Source organism: Pseudopodoces humilis, chromosome 1, assembly GCF_049639895.1.
Source record: "Pseudopodoces humilis isolate 2021_Gansu_Grassland_sample_001 chromosome 1, ASM4963989v1, whole genome shotgun sequence".
Taxonomy (NCBI): Eukaryota; Metazoa; Chordata; class Aves; order Passeriformes; family Paridae; genus Pseudopodoces; species Pseudopodoces humilis.
The window spans coordinates 60,849,479-60,870,656 of NC_142200.1; the positions used below are offsets into that span (position 1 = coordinate 60,849,479).

General features: G+C 40.2%; 1 protein-coding gene across 1 annotated transcript in view; it reads left to right on the forward strand.

The window, feature by feature from the left end:
• The first annotated feature begins 15,371 nt into the window (after positions 1–15,371).
• ELP2 (elongator acetyltransferase complex subunit 2) overlaps positions 15,372–21,178 on the forward strand; it is a 35,688-nt gene continuing 29,881 nt past the window's right edge. The window contains exons 1-5 of the mRNA XM_014253462.2: positions 15,372–15,489; positions 15,767–16,201; positions 17,892–17,977; positions 19,709–19,859; positions 21,068–21,145. Of these exons, the coding sequence (XP_014108937.2) occupies positions 15,372–15,489; positions 15,767–16,201; positions 17,892–17,977; positions 19,709–19,859; positions 21,068–21,145 (868 nt within the window). The remainder of the gene's footprint in view (positions 15,490–15,766; positions 16,202–17,891; positions 17,978–19,708; positions 19,860–21,067; positions 21,146–21,178) is intronic.

The window sequence follows — 21,178 nt, forward strand, 5'->3', positions numbered from 1 at the left end:
CTTTCTAATTAAAATAATGTGTTAAACAGACTCCTAATTATCATGCTAATACCTGTGAAATGCTGTTTTCAGTTTCCAAGCTCCACAGTCTTTTTAGTATCCGACTTCAAAGTCTCCTGACAGGAATTATGGGTAGGAAGGTCAGGACTTAGTGCTAGATTTGTTTAATGCTATCCTTCATGTGAGAGCACTCATTTGGGTTGTTAATTCCCTTTGCTAAATTTCACACACACAACAAAGCATGATTATCAGTGTTGTACTTGGGTACCATTTGCTCCAGCTGCACATAAAAAAAAAAAGTGTTATTCTCCCTAGTACCAATAGAAATTACCTAAGTGCACCACAGGAATGATTTAAAACCTTAACCACAGTATATATCTGTGCTTATATACAGGAAAAAACTCTATTTGTGTTACTGTTAATTAAAGCCAAATTAGAAGAACAGAAAAAGAAATCTGACTGAGGAAAACATCATCATGCATGCCACTTGCTTTGTAATTGTGCACATACCTAATTACCCTTCCAGAGAGAGGAAACACAAAGAACTCTCAAGCCCTTTTGCTTATTATCTGCTTAGTACAACATTCTTCTTCTACGAGCTATTGCATCCAAACTTGTTTTCAGTGTTTCAAGCTACTCAAAAATATTTCTTTTTTTTTTCTCCTGAGGAAAACCCTGTCCAATATTTTACAGGCTGATCAAGAAAATGTTTCCAGATACTTACCCTGCCTTTTTTATTCCTCTGAGTAATCTAATCCCTCCTATGTCTGCTGCTGGACTTCAAAATAGGATTATTATATGTGGTTTACAGCCTGAAAACTAGATATAGGATTAACCATTTTAGCTTACTCCTACCTGATAAACTGTGAAATAGTTATAGGAGAAGAAACCTTTTTCCAAGCAATAATTTTCTACATAGAAATGTCTCTTTAGAAATATTGTTGCCTCAAATAACAGGATAAAATCACAATTGCAGTAAGTGGGAGGGAGGATGATCCATGCAAGAATTCTTTCTCATTAAAGTTTCTTGAAAAGGTTTGAAAATCAGCCTCAGCTGGACGACAAGGAAGAAAATCAAGGAGCAGGGCAAAGATCAGCAAGGCTATCATCATACTTCATAAGCATAGAGTACGTGTGCCTACATAGCCCAGGAAAAAGCAGCTTACAGGCAGAAGCTCTCTTCAACAAGGGGAAGAAATAAGAAGATTCCAAGTTTTAAGAAAACTAGTCATACAGGGCTTTGGCCAGCCTGCCAGTGGTAGGCTGAGGACAGCCTGAGTAGATGATACAGAAGCAGCTCTGGAAAAATTTTCCAGAATGTCTTTTACAGTGCTGGGTGATTTGCTTTTATATAAGTGGTCCCTGAGACTCCTGGCAGCCTTACATTCAAAGACAGCAAAAGGACTTAGCTTCTGGTTTGGAGATTAAATCATTTAAGTTTTGTCATTTGCAAAGTTATAACCTCAGTGAAGTGTGGAAAAAGCCCTACTGGAGGCTACCTAGTGTCCGCCATAAACCCTGTATATTGTCATGTAGCTCGTACAGGGGCGTGTCAGCAAAGGGCTTAGAGCACATCACATCCAGTCATCTTCACTACGTCCTTCCAGGCCCTTACAAATGATGCTCAGCAAAACAAACCAAGTTTATTTTAAACCATACCGTACTCCGTCAAAAATAAAACAAAACCCTCAGTTCTTCAGAGACACCAAAATGATTCATGTAAGGATAATGCTTTTTATTAGAGATATTAAAATTAAATGTAAAAATATTTGCTGGACTCAGGAATGGGACCAAAATACCTCTCTGTCAAAGCAATATGTTTCCAGGTGGTGAAAACCAGTATCACACCTCTGACTTGCCTTTGTGTGGGAGGGCATTTGCACAAATGGATCAAAATTATCACAGTACTCAGAAGTGGAGGAGAACACTGGGGTCAAAGGTATTACCTAAATGATAGAGAGTGAAAACAGTGACTACTTGAAATCAAATGACATTGAAAAGGTGGATATGCTTTTGAGACCTAGATGTGCAAATTTGTGATAAGTGTGAGAAGCTACATATGCACTGTGATACAGTGGCCCTGCCAGCCCGAGTGGTTCTCAAATTCCTGAACAAACTGGATGAAAATAAAATATATATTCTTTACCTTCATTGTTTGTCAATGAGATGGAAATGGAAACAAATATATGACATCGCACTTTAATTGAAAACATAACTGTACTTGCCTTGAAGGAACTCTGTTGCCAGGGGAAGCAACAGAGAAATATCACAACATCTCATGATAAAAGATGACAGTTCCATTATGCGGCTGCTGGAAAACAGGACAGAAAAAAAAATAACATCCTTGACAGATAAGAAGCCTCCTTGTTTGTGAATATTGTGTTTTGTCTGGTTATTATATTCACTCTATGGGTTGAGGAGATTGATCAAAAAGTTCAGACAAAACTTGCAGCAATTTAGGAAATAACAAAATGTGCCAACCCACTCTGCACTTTGTCTGTGGGTAACAGCTTTCTAGTGCAAAGCAAAGCTGGCAGGACAGAAGTGTTGGCTCAGAAATTCTGCGCTTCTTAAGCAGATTTCTTAAGCTGAATTCTGGCTACTGGACTTCATATCACCTTCAGTCTTGAGGGCTCATATGTATACCTGGCTCCACAGGAGGGCTGGATTGATGCACTGGGGGAAGGTGGAAGGGAGAAAGGAGCTACCTTCCTCTTTCTACAGAAAGGGCATAGGGACAACTGGAGCCCCAGAACTTAGAACTACAAATTACCAAACTCAGATTTGCAGGATCATCAACAATTTTCATGCATTGAAGCATGGTCTTAATCAAACTTTGCTCAGAGATAAAAAAATTTCATTGTCTGGAATAAATTATTGTCTGTAAAGAAGGAAAAATGTGAAACCTCTTTATAGTAGCATAATAATGTAAATCTCTAAATAGGATAGGAGCAGGGAAAATAATACACCATGAGAAAAAGTGGGGATAATGGAAGAAGAAGGTTCAAAGAAAAGGTCATGGTCAAGGTTTTACTCAGAGTCTTTCTTTTTAAAATTCTGTATGGAATTTAGAGATATTTATAAGCATATACAGTTTTGTTGAAAGGGTTTAAGGACTAAAGGGGTTTGGGGAAAAACAATTGGGCAAGATAATTTGAAGAATGTGTGGTCAGAGGAGACATGTCACACAGGGAGTAGACAGGGAAAGACATGAGGATTTCAGTGGGATGTGATGAGTGAGAACAACTCACATCCATACCAGCTGGGACTCAGCATCTTTTCAAGATGGGTCACCTCTGTTTTATGATGTTTAACTCAGATTTGGAGCCCAAAGATATGAAAACTCTAGATTTCTTTAATCTTCCTGTCCTATGACTCATAAGACACTTTATCAGGTACCTTCTTGTCAAATGAGACATAAATCAAGAACCATCACAAAATGTAAACCCTAAATCAGATTATCTCAGGCTCCAATGCTCAAGATTTTTGAGCTTCAATATGATTCTCTTTTTATGGCTACTAAACATACAGATACTAAATTATTGCAGTATAATTCAATTCTCTTGGTTAATATATTTCATAACTGTGTATAATATTTAGTTTACCACTAATCTTATTTAAAATTCAGTCTACTCAGAAAGAAGCACATGACTATGACAAAACAAACCTATTTAAGTCTCTTAGACACAAAACATAATCTCTTAAGGTTTTGAAAGGACAAAATACATACAGGCTAAAAGCAGAAGGATGTCCATGTACTGAAAATTAAAATATTCATGTGATAATGCGCTTGTAAGAATCAAGGACTTAAAGTAACTGGAAAGAAAGGAACTACTCTATGAGAAAATATTTGAACAAACCAATAGGCTGTTCATACAAATAGAACCCTTAAAAATGTAGGCTGAGGTTTGCACTTGGAAGTGAACAGTGATGAGAAATAATGGTAAAACCCCTATTAGTCATTCTTTGTTTATCAAATCTTCTTCAAATATACTGTCAAATTGCATCTGATGATCTCTTTTGAAAAAAAAGGTATAGTTCTGGACAAATAGGTATAACAAAATGTGGAATAATAGTGATGCAGAAAAGAAAAGAAAAGAAGCCCACCAGGTATTTTACAAAGATGTGTGAAAATGACTTAATTTTAATATATGGAAATATCTGGATGCAATTATCTATAATAAAATAGGGAAGGTACATCCTGTTTCTATGTCATAAAAGCAAAACCAAAAAAAAACAGAAAGGGAAAAATCTGCCGAAGAGGCTGCTGATTATATTTTTTTTTCCATTTCATGAACACCCACCTAAAATTTATTCAATTTGTTTTTCAACTGCTGCCCTGAAAATGGTAGAATAAATTTCCAACATTCGTAAGAGGATTTTTGTAATGTACTGGGGCTACGATAAATTGATTCATATCATAGCTTACTGGGCATATTGAACACTTGCTAAAGTAAAGAATAAAATGCCACTTTCTTTACTTCAGCTCAGAAGCAAGCCTTCAGAAGATGCAAACAATCTAAGATTTGCTCCAAGAGAAGAATAACAATTTCTATCAGCCTGGGACAACTCCTGTAATGCTTTTTATGTCTAGGGAGAGATTAGATTTCTTCTAGGAGTTCTCTGAGTCTCTGGGAGTGTTCAAGGACAAGCTGGATAGGGCTCTGAGCAACTTGGTTTAGTGGAACTTGTCCCTGTCCATGGCAGGGAGGTTGGAACTAGATGATATCCAAGGTCCCTTGCAGCCCAAGCCATTCTATGAATCTATGATTAAATTAAGGAAAATAAAAATTTCTTGTATGTGATGGAAATAGCAAGAAGGAAAACATATTCTCTCCACAGATCTAAGGACAAAAAAAAAGGCTCATGCAAAAAATAAAAAAAAAAGAGATCATGTTTAAAACATTTTTCTAGCATATTATAGAACATTGACATCTTTTATACAGTACAAGAAAATCTGTGTTTACTTCCTGACAGATGCTACATATTCCAAAGTGGGTCAGAAAATATTGTTTAGATATAAATTTTTATACAAAAAGTTACAAATTTACAAGAGAGAGATCATGACCCTTACATATCCTAAAGCTAATCACAACTATGCCGTAATTTTTTTATTCACATTGATGCCTTTTATCAGGAATGTGATAACAATTCCATTGGTATACATATGGAAAAATATGGAAGAATTATTAGAGATTATATAATTCAAATATGACCATAAGAAGCTGGGTCTGGGTATATAGTTTTAGAGCTTACCTGCTAATATTTTAGTCAGTTTTGTACTGTATTATAAAATAAGGAAGTTGTGTTTATTATAATTTAGTCATTCCTTCTACTAAAAACTCTATAAAGATGACTAATATTTGATGCAGTTGGATGCAGGCTGTCATAAAGTCCAAATAAATAACACAATTTTTTGTTGGTTTTTTGGCTCCAATGTGAAAGCACCTTTTTCAGTTTTCCCCAAGGCTAAAGGTTTATCCTTTTGTTGCCATCCTTATTATTACCCTGGTGTTCCAAAGGTAGAACAGTCCTCAGGGTAACACCACCTCTTGCAGACTGTTACAGACCCCCCTCCGGGCTTGTGCTTTTCCCTGATATTCACCTGAGCACGTCCAGCCGCAGTGACCTTGGGATCACTGCAGGATTAAGGAGGGAGGACTCCCTTGCTGGAGACCTGTGGTGGAAAAACTTCTCATTAAGAATAAAGTTTTGCCATCTGTCACAAGCCTCACCTGACAGCTTAACTAAAATTCCTTGTCCTCCCCAGATCCTGAGCACTTCCAAGTCAAGTAATGACTAATGATAGTCAGGAAAAAAAAAAGAACTCAGCCATTGAAAACAGAATACTTTAAAGCCAGTCTCCCAAAGTGCTAAACACAAAGCAGAGAAGTGTGCAAGTAGAAGTCATCTCAGCAGCTCCCTTTTATCTTGCCTGCTTGCTATATGTTTTTGGGTGAGTTGGTTGCATTAGGCACATGAGTAGTCTGGGAATGATACATAGCTCCCCAGCTCACTGTAGCATGAGGCATGTATGCAACTCTTCAGTGCAGATCTTGCAACTTCTACAGCATGTTTTTTTTCCAGTTTTTTCTGTTTTTTTTTTTTTTTTTTTAAGGGAATATATTACAGTATGAGAAATATAAATGTAATGCAAATACACTGAGGTGGGTGACAGAATCTTTCTCTCCCCTGTACCTGGACTTTAGGCCATTTCATGGACATCTCAAAGCCTTTCTATGGCCTGGTTCTCAGGGCTGTGAGGAAGGAAATGAACTGACAGTGCAGAGGGGTGGTGGGATTAGAGGGCAGGGTTACACCTGCAGTAAGGGGAAGGGGAAGAGGAAGAGGCAGAGGGAGGGGGTGAGGTGAAGCGGGAAAGGAACAGAGCAGTGCTTGTTATGGATATCAACAAGAAAGGTTAGAAAATTTAGCAACTTTATAAAATAGCAGGCTTTGTACAATAATAATAATAATATATATACAGTGAGTATATTGTATACCCCTTTAGATGCTGGGCACTCTTGTGCTCATGCAGCATCTGATGGAGCCAGATGGATTTCCCCAAGGAATTCCACACAGAACAGATCCTGTCCATGGAGAGACATTCTCCCATCCTCCCCCTTTTGATTCTTTGAGCTAATATAGGATTTTCTCACAAGAAAACTCTGTTCCTGAAGGATGCTCACAGAACATTTTGCTGCATGGTTAGATACAGGCAAGGCCACGTAGGAGGGAAAATTGCTGGTATGGTGTGGGAGCTGCCTGCAGGCAGCTCTGTGACTGTGATGCAGGTGAGGTGACCCTGGAGGCAGGGGACCTGTGCAACCTGGCACAGCCCAAGGACCCTGCTGGGGTCCCACCTGTGCCTGTTTGGGGCTACAGTGACAGGGGTCACACAGAAATGTGACCACACAGAATAGGCTGAGTTGGAAGGGACTAGAAAGATCGAGCCCAACTCTTAAGTGAATGGTCCATACAGGGATCAAACAGTGACCTTGGAGTTATTAACATCCTGCTCCAAACAACCGAGCTAATCACTCACTCCTCCATGGATAGCCTTCTCCCAGGCAGGACAGCTGTGCTTCACCCCCTGATCCACACAAAAATCACCTTTCTCAACCATTTTGTAAATTACAGATTATCTGAGTGGGCTGTCCGACTAACAGTGTTCCAATGGCTTGGAACATTATCTCCATCCCACAGACACCAGTGCAGGTCAGGCTGGTGTGGGGTGGCTCCCATGTAGGGCTGCTCACTCTAATGAATGGGCTGCTCCACCGCTGTGTACAAGACCCAGTAGAACAGGGGTGTTCAGGATTGTCAGGCCCTTGAACACAATGTGTTCTGCAAAACACTCAGTGAACAAGTTAAGGCAACAGGGAAGTGAATAGAAGAGGGAAAAGGACATGAAAAAGGAAAAAAAAAGTTACTAGAAGGTAATGACAGACTAGGAAAAGGATCATTGAATAACTTAAGTTGGAAGAGACCCATAAGGATCGTTGAGTCCAACTCCCTGCTCTTTGCATGACTTACTAAAATTACACCATAAAATTAAGAGTATCATCCAGATTCTCCTTGAACTCTGACAGGCTTAGTGCCATGACCACTTCCCTGGGGAGCCTGTTCCAGTGACCATTCACCATCGCAGAGAAGAATCTGAACTTCTCCTTACACAACTTCATTCCACTTCCTCATATCCTGTTGCTGGTCACCAGAGAGAGAAGCTCAGCAGTTCCTCCTCCACTGCCCCCCTTGAGCAGGCTTTAGACTGCAATGAGGCCACTCCTCAGCCTTCTTTTCTCAAAAATGAGCAAACCATGTGACCTCAGCCACACCTTGAAGTCTTTCCCTCAAGACCTTTTGTCAACTTGGTTGCCTTCTCTGCATACATTCCAACAGTCTGATAATCCTTCTTACACTGTAGTGCCCAAAACTGCACACAATATTAAAGGTAAGGTTGCACCAGTGCAATGGATAACAATTTCCATCAACTGGCTGGCGATGCTGTGCCTGACGCGCCACAGGATGTGATTGGCTCAGGGCACACTGCTGACCCATATTCAAATTGCCATCAATCAAAATTCCTGGATCTCTTTCTCCAACCTGTTTTCCCCACAATTTGTACATGTAAGCAGGAGGATGTAGCTCTCCATGTTTTGGACTTAAGGGAAAGCCTGGCAAGAGCCAAGTTTTGCTGCTGTTGACCACATGGATAATGGAGTTTTTGGATGGAAGAAATGGAAGAACTGAGGAAGGAAATATGAGGCACGTTGCAATTTACCTTGATCATATTCCTTGGTGAAATGACAATTTTTCATGCACTCAAAATGAGGTAAAAGTTTACCCTAGCCTTGTGTAAGTTTGGTTTTGTTGACAGTTAATCCAGCATGAAAGGTAAGGATCTACTCTCTGAGTGTTATTACTGCTAAGTGTGCAGAAGTTTGATTCTCATGAGTGAATTTCAGCATGCACTGCAGGCTTTGGTAGATGCCCCTTCTGCCTGCTTCTTTCATGCAAAGCTCTTTGAAGAATGACCTGTAAGGCTCACTGGTGCAGAGATTGCTTTTGCCCTCATTCTCTAGACATCCATTCTTCAGTATTTTAGTTTAAATGGTTCAATTTATGACTAGAAATGTAGACAAAATACCTTTCATCAAAACACTTTAGCATATGAGAATTAAAAATAATGCACTTGGAAACACCAATGTTTGAGCTGTATGTTGTATGTGTTTTTCTAAATGGTTAAAATGATGCAGCTTTTTATATCTTCATATTTCATATATATATTTCATTCTTTCCATTTCATGGTGTTTTTCTTATGCAAACTAATTTTCAATTTTTCTGTTTTATCCAATAAGTTGATTTGAAGTATCAAAATAATTGGTTGATGTCCAAAGAGTATGTTTTTTAGAATTATTATACAGAAGAAGGAGGCTGAACTCCTGGTTTAGGCACAAAGCAGATTTCACTACCTTAAATCTGAAGAGATATCACAAGATCCTTTTCATGACACTGCAATTTCCTGATATGCCTTAACTGATTTATCAGAAGGATTTTTTTCCTCATGTTCACTCAATATTTTTCCCCTCTAAATTTCTTTACCATCAACTATTATTCAGTCTTATATCTCTGTAGGAAATACTTATCTTATTAGCAATGTTTTCTTAATGCCAGTGTGGTATGAAGTCTTCCTTTGAGGTGCTTATTTAAGCTGAGCCACATCAAAGAGAAAGCACATTTCCCCCTTGCAAAATAAAGTATTTTTTATTTCTCTTCTGTGGCTTGTGGCATCTGACAGGGCTGTGTCCTACTGTGGGTGACAGGGGAAAAGCAACAGAATCACCTGTAATGCCAACACCAACTTGAATGGCACAGGACACTTTGTGGCCCCTGTGGCAGGACAGGTTCAAGCCTTTCTTATAACTTCATCTATAATGTGTGGTAAAGCAGTTCATCAAATTCTCCAAAGAAATTGTTGTCTATTACAGAAACTTTGTACACCAATGTACACCATTAGCAGAAAAAAAAAAATCCCCCCCATTTTAAAAAGGAATTTTGACAGAGTTTTCATTGTCTTTCCTTGGAGAGGAAGTTTCACCCAACACAAGCAGGCTGCTGTATGAGCATAGGATATGCTGTGTCATGTTCCTCTTTTCTCTGCAGCTGTGAGACTCAGCAGACATTTGCTTTTGAGAACTTAGCATTGGGAATGGGAATTTCCTCATACAAACTTAAATGCTGTTCGTACTTCCCCTGAGCTGAAACCGTGACAGCTTCAGACCAGCAGGATAGAAGGTTATTAATTTTCCTACCTGTGCTCACCAAATTACTGGGAGTGAGACAATGACAAAGAGTAGGGAAATGTGGCATTATCATACAGATAAAAAAGGCTGCCAGTTTCTAGTGTTAGTAACCAGATCTCTGATACAAAGCCTCATCAAATACTGGGAATCTCTGACTGCTTTAGAAAGCTGAAGGCTTTGGATCAGGCATATGTTTCTGGAGATATGTAACTTGTACAAAACCCCTTCAATTATCAAACCCATTTTAAATATATATGCAGTGGATGTGGCTACATGATAAATGTGTGTGTGTGTAGAAATGAAACCACCAACTGATATTAACTCAACGTATTAGGTTTGGGTTTTTTAAATGAGCATGAAGAGATGCATCAGGAGATTATTACAAAACTTATTTTTGGGTTTGGGAGATATTATTCTATGGCGTGGAACAATATCCTATACAAGTCCTACAAGAACTGCTGCTAATACAGAATTCAAGTGTAAAATATTACTTTAATTATTCCAGATGGTATTTCCACGTACTTTTTCTTTTGTGTGTGTGTGCATGTGTGCTTGTACACGTACGCCCTCCGGAATGAATGCCCATTATCATGTCTCTTTTTAGAGCTTCTGTTTCAAAAACATAATGCATAATCAGTTTGATTATTTGACAAGCTGTTTCATCCTTTTACTCTTTTTTTTCTTCCCAAGCAATTTTCTAGGTCATGTTTGTGTTAGGTCTTCCTTAAAAAAAAATAATATCAGGAAGATTTTATGCAGAATTTCTTTCAGCTAGCAATTACAGTCATTGTTTGGAGAACTAATTTAGAATTATATTTCTAAATAATTAGTTGTTCTTTTTTTTTTTTTTTGTTAGAAAATCAGAAATCCATTTAGGCAGTGGGGATTTAAGCTATTCATAGAATACTTAAAATACAGCCTTCAAGAAAAATGGAAATAGCTATAGTTAAGATTTTTTCAGTTCAACTTCTTTCACCAGCATCATTCAACTTTCAATCTTCAGTGAGATGAATTATAGGAGAAATTGTTTCTAAAAATGTACTTTAAATATTTGAAATTAAATCTATTCAAGTAACAATATCTACTTTTTTATCTTGAGAAATGTATTTGGAAAGGATGCCCCAGGCTTACATTATACTCAAGATACACTAGAAATCTTAACTTTTATTGAACGCAGGACCACAGTTCCCCAATTGTTCCAGTGGCAGTTAAAAAACAGTCTGATGTTGAATTTCAGTGGACTCAATTAGTGACTTTGAGAATGACACTTCTCCTTGATCATTCTTTCTGGGATCAAATCTGGTAGGTGCATGCTCCAGGGAAGGAAATCCTAGCAAACCTACAAATTAGTATTCCTCATGCAGTGGAATACCTTCCAACACAGATCCCACAGCTGGCAAAAAGGAAGAGGCTGGATCTGTTTAAAAGATGTCAAAGGCAATGGAACTGTTCCCAGCTGCTGTACAGGATATCCTCTGTGAAGCTGGGAAGTTCTTAAAACCCATCTTTATGGTTTGGTTGCTATTGCTTAATATTTATTTTCACAGTGCACCAGCTCTGATCCCTCAGATGAAACCTTGGCACAGCCATCAGTAGTGTCCCAGGGCTGGAATCTGATTTCCAAGTTTTGAATGCTCTCAATCCAAGCTGGAGGCAAAGGATGCTGCGGATGGTTTGTCAGTGTCCTGAATGCTATTCTCTGTCTTCCACAAGAGGCATTTCACCTCTAAAGATCTATGGTGCTTGAGAGTTTTGGGGTTGTTCAGCCTAGAGAATGGTCTGGAGAAGTCTAGGACCCCCTAGAGAAGTCTCTGGGGACATCCTGGAGCAGCCTTCTTGTACCTAAAGTGGGTGGAAATGACAGCAAATAGGGGAGAGACTATTTATCAAGGAGAGTTGTGATAGGAAGAGGGGAAATGGCTTCAAAAGGAAAGAGCAGGTTTAGGTTAGGCATTAGGAAGAAATTCTGTACCGTGATGGTGTTGAGGCACCAACAGTTCAGTTGAAACAGTTGGCCTAGAGAAGCTGTGGATGCTTCATTCCTGGAAGTATTCAAATCCAGGTGGGATGGGGCTCTGAGCAACCTGGTCTAGTGGAAAGTGTCCTTACCCATGGCAGAAGCTTCAAAGTAGGTGATTTTTAAGTTCCTTTCCAACCCAAGACATTCTATGAGTCTGTGATTTTATTATGAATTTTGATCTAGGCAGAAATTTATCCCAGGAAATTAATATAATAATACCCCTCTGCCTAAAGGTTAGAAAAATGAATCTCATAAAGTTTTTCCTGAGACATTCAGGTGGTGTGGCAGTAGAAGTTACCAAAAAAGAAAAAAGAAAAAAAAAATGGCTATGGAAAAAGATAATTAGGTGCTGTACAGAAAAGACTACTGTACAAAATATTAAGCCTAGGGCCATGATACAGCTAATGAGGAGACATTGAAATACTGAATAGCTGTCTCATTCACCAGGCACTACTCATCCAGGTTGCTTCTGGAGGCAAACAAGCTCAAGTAAAAATATCAAACAGTAACTTGTGTATGAGGCAATTTCATTAGGGATTACTTCATAAGCATGAATGCAACGAAGACACATAAAGATAGGCTAAGTTCAACAATTCACAAGAACAAGGCCCCCAGCCTTTAAGTACTGGTTTTGCTCATTTAACAACTTTTGAACTTTCCTCTATAGAACTAACCTACATATAATTAACTGTAAACCTAACATATGACTGCTGCTTTTCATAGTGTCATGTAGAATGTCTCCTGTTTTTTAACACATATTCTTGTACATCAGGATTTCACCCAATAAAAGAAAGCATTAAACTTTTATTTAACATATCTGCAACATTATTGTATTTTAATCTTAATGTTTAGACATAGTTAAAAAAGTATATTAAACACTAAATGTAACTTTTTGATTACTGTTGTATTTTCTCCATCTCTCTCATAAAGTTGTAGGCATAACTGAGCTGGATAGGGAGCACATGAAGGGCACTAAGCCACCTCTGTCTGCAAAATCTCACTTGTAAACATGAGTTTACCATCAATATTACTATTTCTATACAAAATTACTATTTTGCTACTAAATTACTATTGGAACAGAAGTTTTTCCAATGCCTAACTAATTGGCGTATTTATTCCAAGCTCAAGAAAGCTTTTGTTCAAGTAGTATCTCCCTTATCAGAGCTTGTTGATTTACCTCCATTGGCAGAACCAAACAGACACATAAAAGATATGTACAAAACTATGGAGTGACTTTTGAAGTCTGCTTAGGCACCATAATAACCATCTCTGATGTTCAATGAACTGAGTTATTCCTGTGCCTCAAGAATTCCATCAAAGGGAGAAAAGAGGAAGATTATTTTTACATATATTTATATTTCTGAAAAATAAAGAAGTTATTTTTTGGGAATATGAAAGAAAACAAGGACTGATGTGATGACCCACTCTAAGGGGAAGGAAGCACACACTTCTCTGGGCCTCTACAAGAGATTTTAATTTCACGAGGACATTAGCTATGAATGAAGACTGGCAGCTGACAAGTCTAGAGTATGTCCTTTTCTATCCTTGTAATACCACTGACCATCACTATTACTTCTTATAAAGTATGTGCTCCTAAAAGGCATATTGGTTCTATAGTAATTATCTGATATTCTAAACTTCTCATACAATATCCTCCAGATATTTCAGTTTTCAAGAGAAGATCCTGTAACGTTAGAATTCACAAAAAGACTTTCTTGGGTTTCATCAAGGGCTCAGAGTCTTATTTGAATGAAGCCTTGGTCAGACAGAGTACTTATGACAAGTAAGAAACTGGGCTCATCTGGGCTGATCTGTCCTGACATAAATCCAGATTCCTGTGCTTTTTTAGCCATGCACCATGGTGCTGCTACAGCATTCCTCATGGCACTTTTAATTCCATATTCTGTGTTGATTTATCCCAGTTCTCTCAGTGTTGGACTGTTAGGGTGGCACCAGGGTGACAGTGATAGACATTTTTTGGGGGGAAAAGAGGCAATCACTGTCAATACTTGGCATTAGCAGCCCTCCACGATGTGGTATCTCAAACTGGCTTGGAAAGCACCCTGAGGTGTACAAGGATAAGCCCTGCAAAACCCTGCAGCGTGGGGCCACAATGCCCTCGTGTCCTTAGGCACGACACAACCCCTAACCTCTCCAATACAAGCAGCACCCCAGTCAATCTGTTTACAGGACAGCAAAAGCCTCAGGTTACCTAACTTTTTGTGTCACAGAAGAGTCTCTCACCCAATCCTTGGAAAAGCCTACGCTTATGCCTACAATCACAGCCAGAGCCAGCTTTGTTCCCACAGCAACAGACGCAACTCCTATAACATGACCCAGCTTTTTGGCAGTGCTCGACCTCCTTCTGCCCGAGCCCTGACTCCAACCCTGGCAAAGTCTGCTGAGAAGGGGTTGCTGTGCAACCTGACTGCTTCGCAGCCATCCTTGGCAGCTCAAGACAGCACTCCTCAGTCAAGGCATGCTTTGATGACTGAATCCATGCATTTTTCTGCAAGGAGTCATTTGTTCCCCTAGCAGCTAACATTTCTGGCTGTATCTTGTGTGTGATCAGGCACAGCTTCCTTCCTCTCATACCCACTGGAAAACAACTCTGCCTATCTGCAATGTTTTTGTGTCAGGTTACAGGGCTGCAGACAGCCAGGATTCAAGAATACATGGGAGAGATAAAGGCCTGGCAGGAGAGGTTTAGGGCCCAAAATGTTCCATGCGCTAGCCAGAGTGCTTCCTCTTGATGCCTGCTTGCTTTTCACTGCTTTCTCTTCCTGCCCCCACCTCCTGCACACCCCCATAAAGCCAGCTTCTCCCTCCAGCCCAGACTTCTCAGTTTTCCAGTTCAATTTCAAATATTTCAGGGTATCCTAGGTGGGATTTGGGGACAGGAAGCACATCCCTGTTCCTCTCCCTTTTCCATACTTGCATAGCTGAGCTCTCCATTTTACTCCAACCTGGCTTCTGCTCCACGGCCTTCTGTATGTGTGAGGCAGCACATTTGGAGGCAGAGTGGATGTCTTGAAGGTCCTGCTGAGGCTCCTACTCAGCCTGTGGGGCAGCTGTTTGCACCTGTGGCTACTGTGAACTAGCAGAGTCCTTGAACCTGTGAAGCCAAGTGGTTGATACAATTTGAGCACATCTATACAGTGTAGTAAATACCCTGTATTTTGATTCCGTTTCTCAAGGCCAGTGACCCTGCAAGTAAAACTAGAATATTACTGCAGTATTTCTTTTTTCTTTATTTGAAATTTTTAAATTTTATTTCTTGTGCAGGAACGACAATAAATATATATAAAAAAATAAAATAAATAAATAAATAAATAATAAAAAAAAGGTAACAGATGGAGTTCACAAATTGCTCTGTTCTTAACTTTTTTTTTCCCTGAAAAGCAGAGGTATTCAAACATATTCAGATCAAGACATTCAGGCTGGCCATTGCTCAGTTGCAGATTCTCATGATTTCCATGACAGTAATTTTAGGACATCATACACGGTAGTATTAAATACACCGACGTCAGAGACTTAATTTGAGCATGATTCCTGATCAGGAGTTGGCTTCACAGGTGATGAAAACATCAGGTAGCAGCGACACGATCTCGTACTTAGATGTCCTGCAGCTTAGGTGGAATCCACTTGGTGAAGGTCCAGAGAGTAAATCCTACAGGGAGTGGCTGAGGGAGCTGGGGTTGTGTCGCCTGTAGAAAAGGAGGCTCGGGGGAGGATCTTAATGCTCTTTATAACTCCCTGAAAACAGATTGTGGCCAGGTGGGGATCGCTTTCTTCACCCAGGCACCCAGCGACAGGATTAGGACACAGCCTTAAGCTACGCCAGGGGACATTTAGGCTGGACATTAGGGGGAACGTCTTCACGGAAACCAGCAAACAGAAAAGTTGTAAACTTTTTAAACCCTTGAGGTCCCGGCAAAAGCTGCAAAGAAGTTTAGAACTCCCACCTCCCACCGAGAAGCCCCACACCGGCTCGGCCCGCCCCGCTCAGGCCCCGCCCCGCGCGAGGTCGTTGCTATGGGAGCCGCGCGGGGTCGCGCACGCGGCGGCGGCGAAGATGGCGGCGCCCGTGTCGCTCTGTCACATCGCCTGCTGCGCCAACCGGGCGGGCGGCGGCGCCGTGGCCTGGGGCCTCGGCGGCCTCGTCGCCTTCGGCAGCTGCCACGACGTCATCCTCTACGACCCGGCGGTGAGCTGATGCGCTCTGGGGTGGGACCGGGACCGGGACCGGGAGCAGGAGCAGTCCCTCACTCTCGGTGCTGTCCGTCTGTCCCGCAGGTGAGGCGGGCGGTCGCCGCCCTCCGCGGCCACACCGGCAGGGTGAACTGCGTGCGGTGGGTCCGCCGGCGGGACCGCGGTGAGTAGCGCGGCCTTGCACCCGCCGTCCCCTCGGGACGCGGTGCCGCGGTGGGGCCGGCGCCGGTTCCCCCCGGGCCGCGGGCGCTGCTGCCCTTGAGGGGGAGAGGGGACGGGGGAGGCTCGGTAACAGCGTGGCTGCGCTCTACACTGGAGGAAATAGGGGACTGCGACGCTTACAGTGGATCCTTTCGCTTTAAGCCCAGCTTCCCAGTAGGGATTTTCACAAAATCAGTTAGTTTGGAAAATATCTCTGAGATCATCGAGTTCAAGCTATGGCCCAACACCACCGTGTCAACTAGACCGTGGCATTGAGTGCCACGTCCTTGCTTTCCTTAAATGCCTACAGTGACTCCACCACCTCCCTGGGCAGTCCATTCCAGTGTCTAAGCACACTGTCTGTGAAGACATTTTCCCCCAACCTAAACCTCCCCTGGCGCAGCCTAAGACTGTTCTCTCGTCCTGTCACTTGCTACTTGGGAGAGGAGACCGAGCCCCACCTGGCTACTCCCTCCTTTCAGATGGTTGTAGTGAATGATAAGGTCTGCCCTGAGCCTCCTCCGGGCTAAACACCCCTAGCTCCCTCAGCCACTCCTCGTAAGATGCATGTTCCAGACCTTTATCAGCTCTATTGCCCATCTCTGGACCTGGTCCCGCACATTAGTGCCCCTCCTGAATTGAGTGTCTCAGAACTGGGCACAGTACTCGAGATCTGGCCTAATTTTAACAGGTGGGTCTGTAGGAATGCAACCTGCCAAACCCAGATGAGCTACCTGCTGGGTGAGGGGATCTCTGCTCCCGGCCCCACAGCCAAGGGCACCCCAGGAGAATGTTTGCCTGGTGCTGCGGCAGCTCACACAGGTTGATGGCTTGTGCTGCTTGTTCTGCTACCAGTCTCTTCAGTAAGGTTTGGAGTTTTGTGTGTTTTGACTTTGTAAACCAATTTCCAATGCCTTTTCAGCAATCTCTGAGTATGAAGCTCTGAAGTTGCATAGAGGTTATGTGGTCGTAAAAAAGAATCTTTCGATAGATAGAAATGTTTGAGACATTTATGAGGCTTTTGCTGGATAGTAATTCCAGGATTTAACATTGCTTAGTGCAGGCTTTTCATAGGCATATATTTTGCCCTTAGGCATTTATGGAAACTCTCTGAAAAAGAGAAAAGTGACTGTTGATTAGACTGTTAATGTAATACGCTGCTTCCTTTTTTTGATGAGTACTGAGGTGCAAGCATTAGTTTTTAATAGTGATATAAACTGCCATCCTTTCAACAGGTTGCACTAAAACATATTCTTCTTAAAAATTATTAAAATAAGCTATTTTCAGGGAACTTGGGAATTAAATTTTCTTGTGAAGCTTTGAATTCTGTTTATTTAGATTTCTCTTGCTTTATTTTCCTATCTTCGAAAAAGACCAAACAAAACCTCAGAATATTAATTTACACTGTTGGATTTGTGAGTCTTTTGGAAAGGTATTTTATCACTTTCATACAGAACTTTAAATAGTCCTGTAAATTTTCTCATTACATTTTGTTAGGGAATATTGTTGCTCTTAACCTGTTCTGCACAGTGTAACTTCTATTAACCATAATTTATTTTGGTGAAAGCTTTGGTTACCAGTGATATTTTTTGAGTAGTAACCAGCAGAACTGCTTATGTTGCTGTAACAAACTAACCAAAACATTTTTTTAGCTTCTGAAACAGCGTTAATTTCTGGTGGATCTGATAAACAACTTATTCTTTGGGAATGGAAAGATACAGTAACATGGAATAATCAGGTAAGCAGGAATAACCTCTTTTCAAGCCTCCCTCTGCACTAGTTCCTCACATACCACAAATTATCTATTTTGTCTGTATTTCTGGTTCATACTATTAGTTTCACTTTGCGTGTTTTTGGAGTTTTTTTAAAATTGAACCCAGTGTGTATATCCTGGAAAATGTTGTTACTCTGTCTTAAAGGACTTACTCTGTCTTAAAGGTAAAGGAATTAACTAACCTGTCAGTATTTGAGTGTATTTGTTTAGGTGTCTGAAAGACTCTGTTTGTCTGTTCTTGACTCATCCGCTTTCTGATCTCACATGGCAGTTTTGTTTAAACCACCTTAAAACCTTCAAACCATGAGGCCCATTGTGAGCTGGCATTTTCTGTACCCTTTAGTTTCCTTATATCCATTTCTAGTGATTTCCAGTCGATCTGTGCAACAGTGTGGGGTTTGTATATAGATAGTCTTACCAGGAAGATACACAAGTTGGAGTAGATGTTTAACAAAAATGAAAATAAAAAATCTGTGCAGCAATTGGCTTTTGTCAGAGAAATGGAGAAAAGTAAGGAGACATGCTAATTTATTATTTGTACTGTAAAATGCAAGGCAAAAGATTCAGTGTTGTGTGAAAGAGCCTTCAGAATTACCTCAAATTTTGATGAAAAAACCACTTCATTATCTAGCTTTTAAAGTCTTTCTTATTAGACACTGGATTATGAATGGCAGTGCAGGTAGCCCATTTCATCATCTGTCTCAAAGGAGGTTATTAGACTTGGCATTGTAAAGTGCGTGAGAATGCATAGTAGGGGGAAATGAACTTTGATGGGGGAAAGTTCTCAGAAATAAGTTATTTCTGGTCCTGATCCATTGTAACCGTTCATGCATTTATTTAAGTTAACTTACAGACTTTTTAATAACATTTTTATGCTGATGTGGTGCACAGCCATATGGCAGTAATTTCAAAAGAATGTGGCTAAATGTGCATGTTTTAATGGCAGTTCTAGACTAAATTCTTAAAAACAAAGTTCTGTATTGAACTAATGAAAAATTTGTACTGGAGCCTACCAGGCTGTATTTTGGAAAGAAGTGTCAAGGCTGTCTATGATAAAATTTGGATAAATGCTGGAGGACTTCTTGTTGCAGAATTAAAAGCTTGTAATTTTGATCTTTGTGTTTATGAGGAACAGATTGAAAATTGAATCACCTGTCTTCATTGTCTAAATTTATCAGTTTTTTTTTTACGTTAGCTTTTTCAAGGAGTAAAGAGCTGTTTTGGTTTGTGAAAACACACTAAACATTGCTGCTAGAGCTCCTGTGGCTGCTGCTTTTTCCATTGTATTCTCTGCTCTGTCTCCTTCACTAAGGCTCTCCAAACTTTTGTTGAGATGTACCTTAGGGTGAGGGACAAGTGAATGGGAAAAAGGAAGGAAGACGGCTCTTCCTAATTTCTGTACTGTTTCCAGCTTCTCTCAAGGAAGGGTGAGGTTTGTATAGTGTACACAGGAGCATTTAATTCTGTTCAGCTTTAAGCAAAATCTTACTGAGTTAATATTCATTGCTGTACCCCTTCTCTGGGTTTCCTGGAATATGCAGCTAGCTTAAGCATAGCTTGGCAGACGCAGTGCCATTGCAGGTATAGAACGCATTTTCAGTATTATGTTGCTTTTTTTTCCTAAAAAGGCTTTAAAAATGCTCCTACATAAGTTACTGGAATTTAAAACTTGGTAAAATTTTCTCATGTGTTCAGCTTGTGAAAAGCATTCCTCTCAAAGGCCACACGGAAGCTGTTTTTGCTGTGGATGCTGTCTACCAGTCAGATGAATCTGATTTAAATCTGCTGATAGCTTCTGCAGCCTCTGACTCTACTGTGAGAATCTGGTCTCGGCATGGTTCTGAAGGTAACACTTTTTTAAAGTTAGGAATAACATACTGGCTGAATAAGAATGATGAATGCTTATCCATTAGGTGTTAAATACTAACATCTTGTAATGCAACTACATTGATTTCTCTTCAGACTTCAGTACATCAAAGCACTGCATTACTCTTTGAAAGCCTTGGGTCAGATTTGTTCTGCAGAATGATTTCTTTATATTTCATCAGGGATGTGTAGCCTGAATTTACTTTTTAAAAAAAATATGTATTCAGATTATGCTAATCTGAACCATTGTTTTGCTCTGTAATGTGGAGGCAGACTGGCTGTATGCATGTGTGAAGTAAAATTAGGTAGTAAAATGATTAATGCTGGCATTAGAAAGATGAGGTTTAACTAGTCACTTGTTTTTTCTATTGACTTGAGTTCAATGATGTTTGGGATAATGGGATCTTGACCTTCTGTTGCACTAGGCCCTTGCATGGAAATACAGGAAAACAGCATTCTAAAATACATAAGAAATACATTGGGTAGATAATAGAGATTTAAGGTGTTATTTGCTGGTTGAGTTATAGTGAACTGCATTTCTTTAGTTACTTTCTTCCTTCTCTGGTGTATTTGAGGATTTTATATTGCCTTGCCTATGTGAGAGAGGTGGGTGTTGCCAATCTACAGTCCCATGTTCCAGAACACGTTTGGTACTCCCAAAGAACCCCATGAAGTCCTGTCTTTTCCATTTTGTCTTGCTGGTGTGGGTTACATTGATAGAGGTCTAATTCTTCTGCTGTAGAGAGGTTTTTTTCGGGCTATATTCTTGTTTATTTTGGATGGCTTACTCTAGTTTAACCATTTCCAGGATCTCAGGGATGTTTGCAGGTTTTTGCTCATCTCTCTAGCTGCTGTTGTAGCAAATGGATTCAGTTTTATCTCCCTGTGTTGTGAATGCTGTTGCCACAGGATATACTTTGTAATATTTATTGCTTCTGATGTGTTACCACAGTGAAGCTGTATAGATTTAATACTTAGTATTATCTTCTAACTCAACTAACTGGATGAATTTTTATGGCTACACAGAAGATGATATTGTTTAGGCTTCTGAAAAAAATGTAGATTTTTTTCAGCTTCTTAAATTAAAAATGGATGGGAAATTTTAACTATATAATATAGAAGGAAATCACAGTGTAACTGTAATAGTTACAGTGTATGAGATCAATGCTGTCTGTTCCTGTTTTCCAGCTAAATGCATTGAAATTCTGCAGTTTGGAAATGGATTTGTTATGGATGTCTGCTTATCCTTCTTGCCTGGCAGCGATGGTAAGTAAAGCTGCACATCTTGAATATCAATGC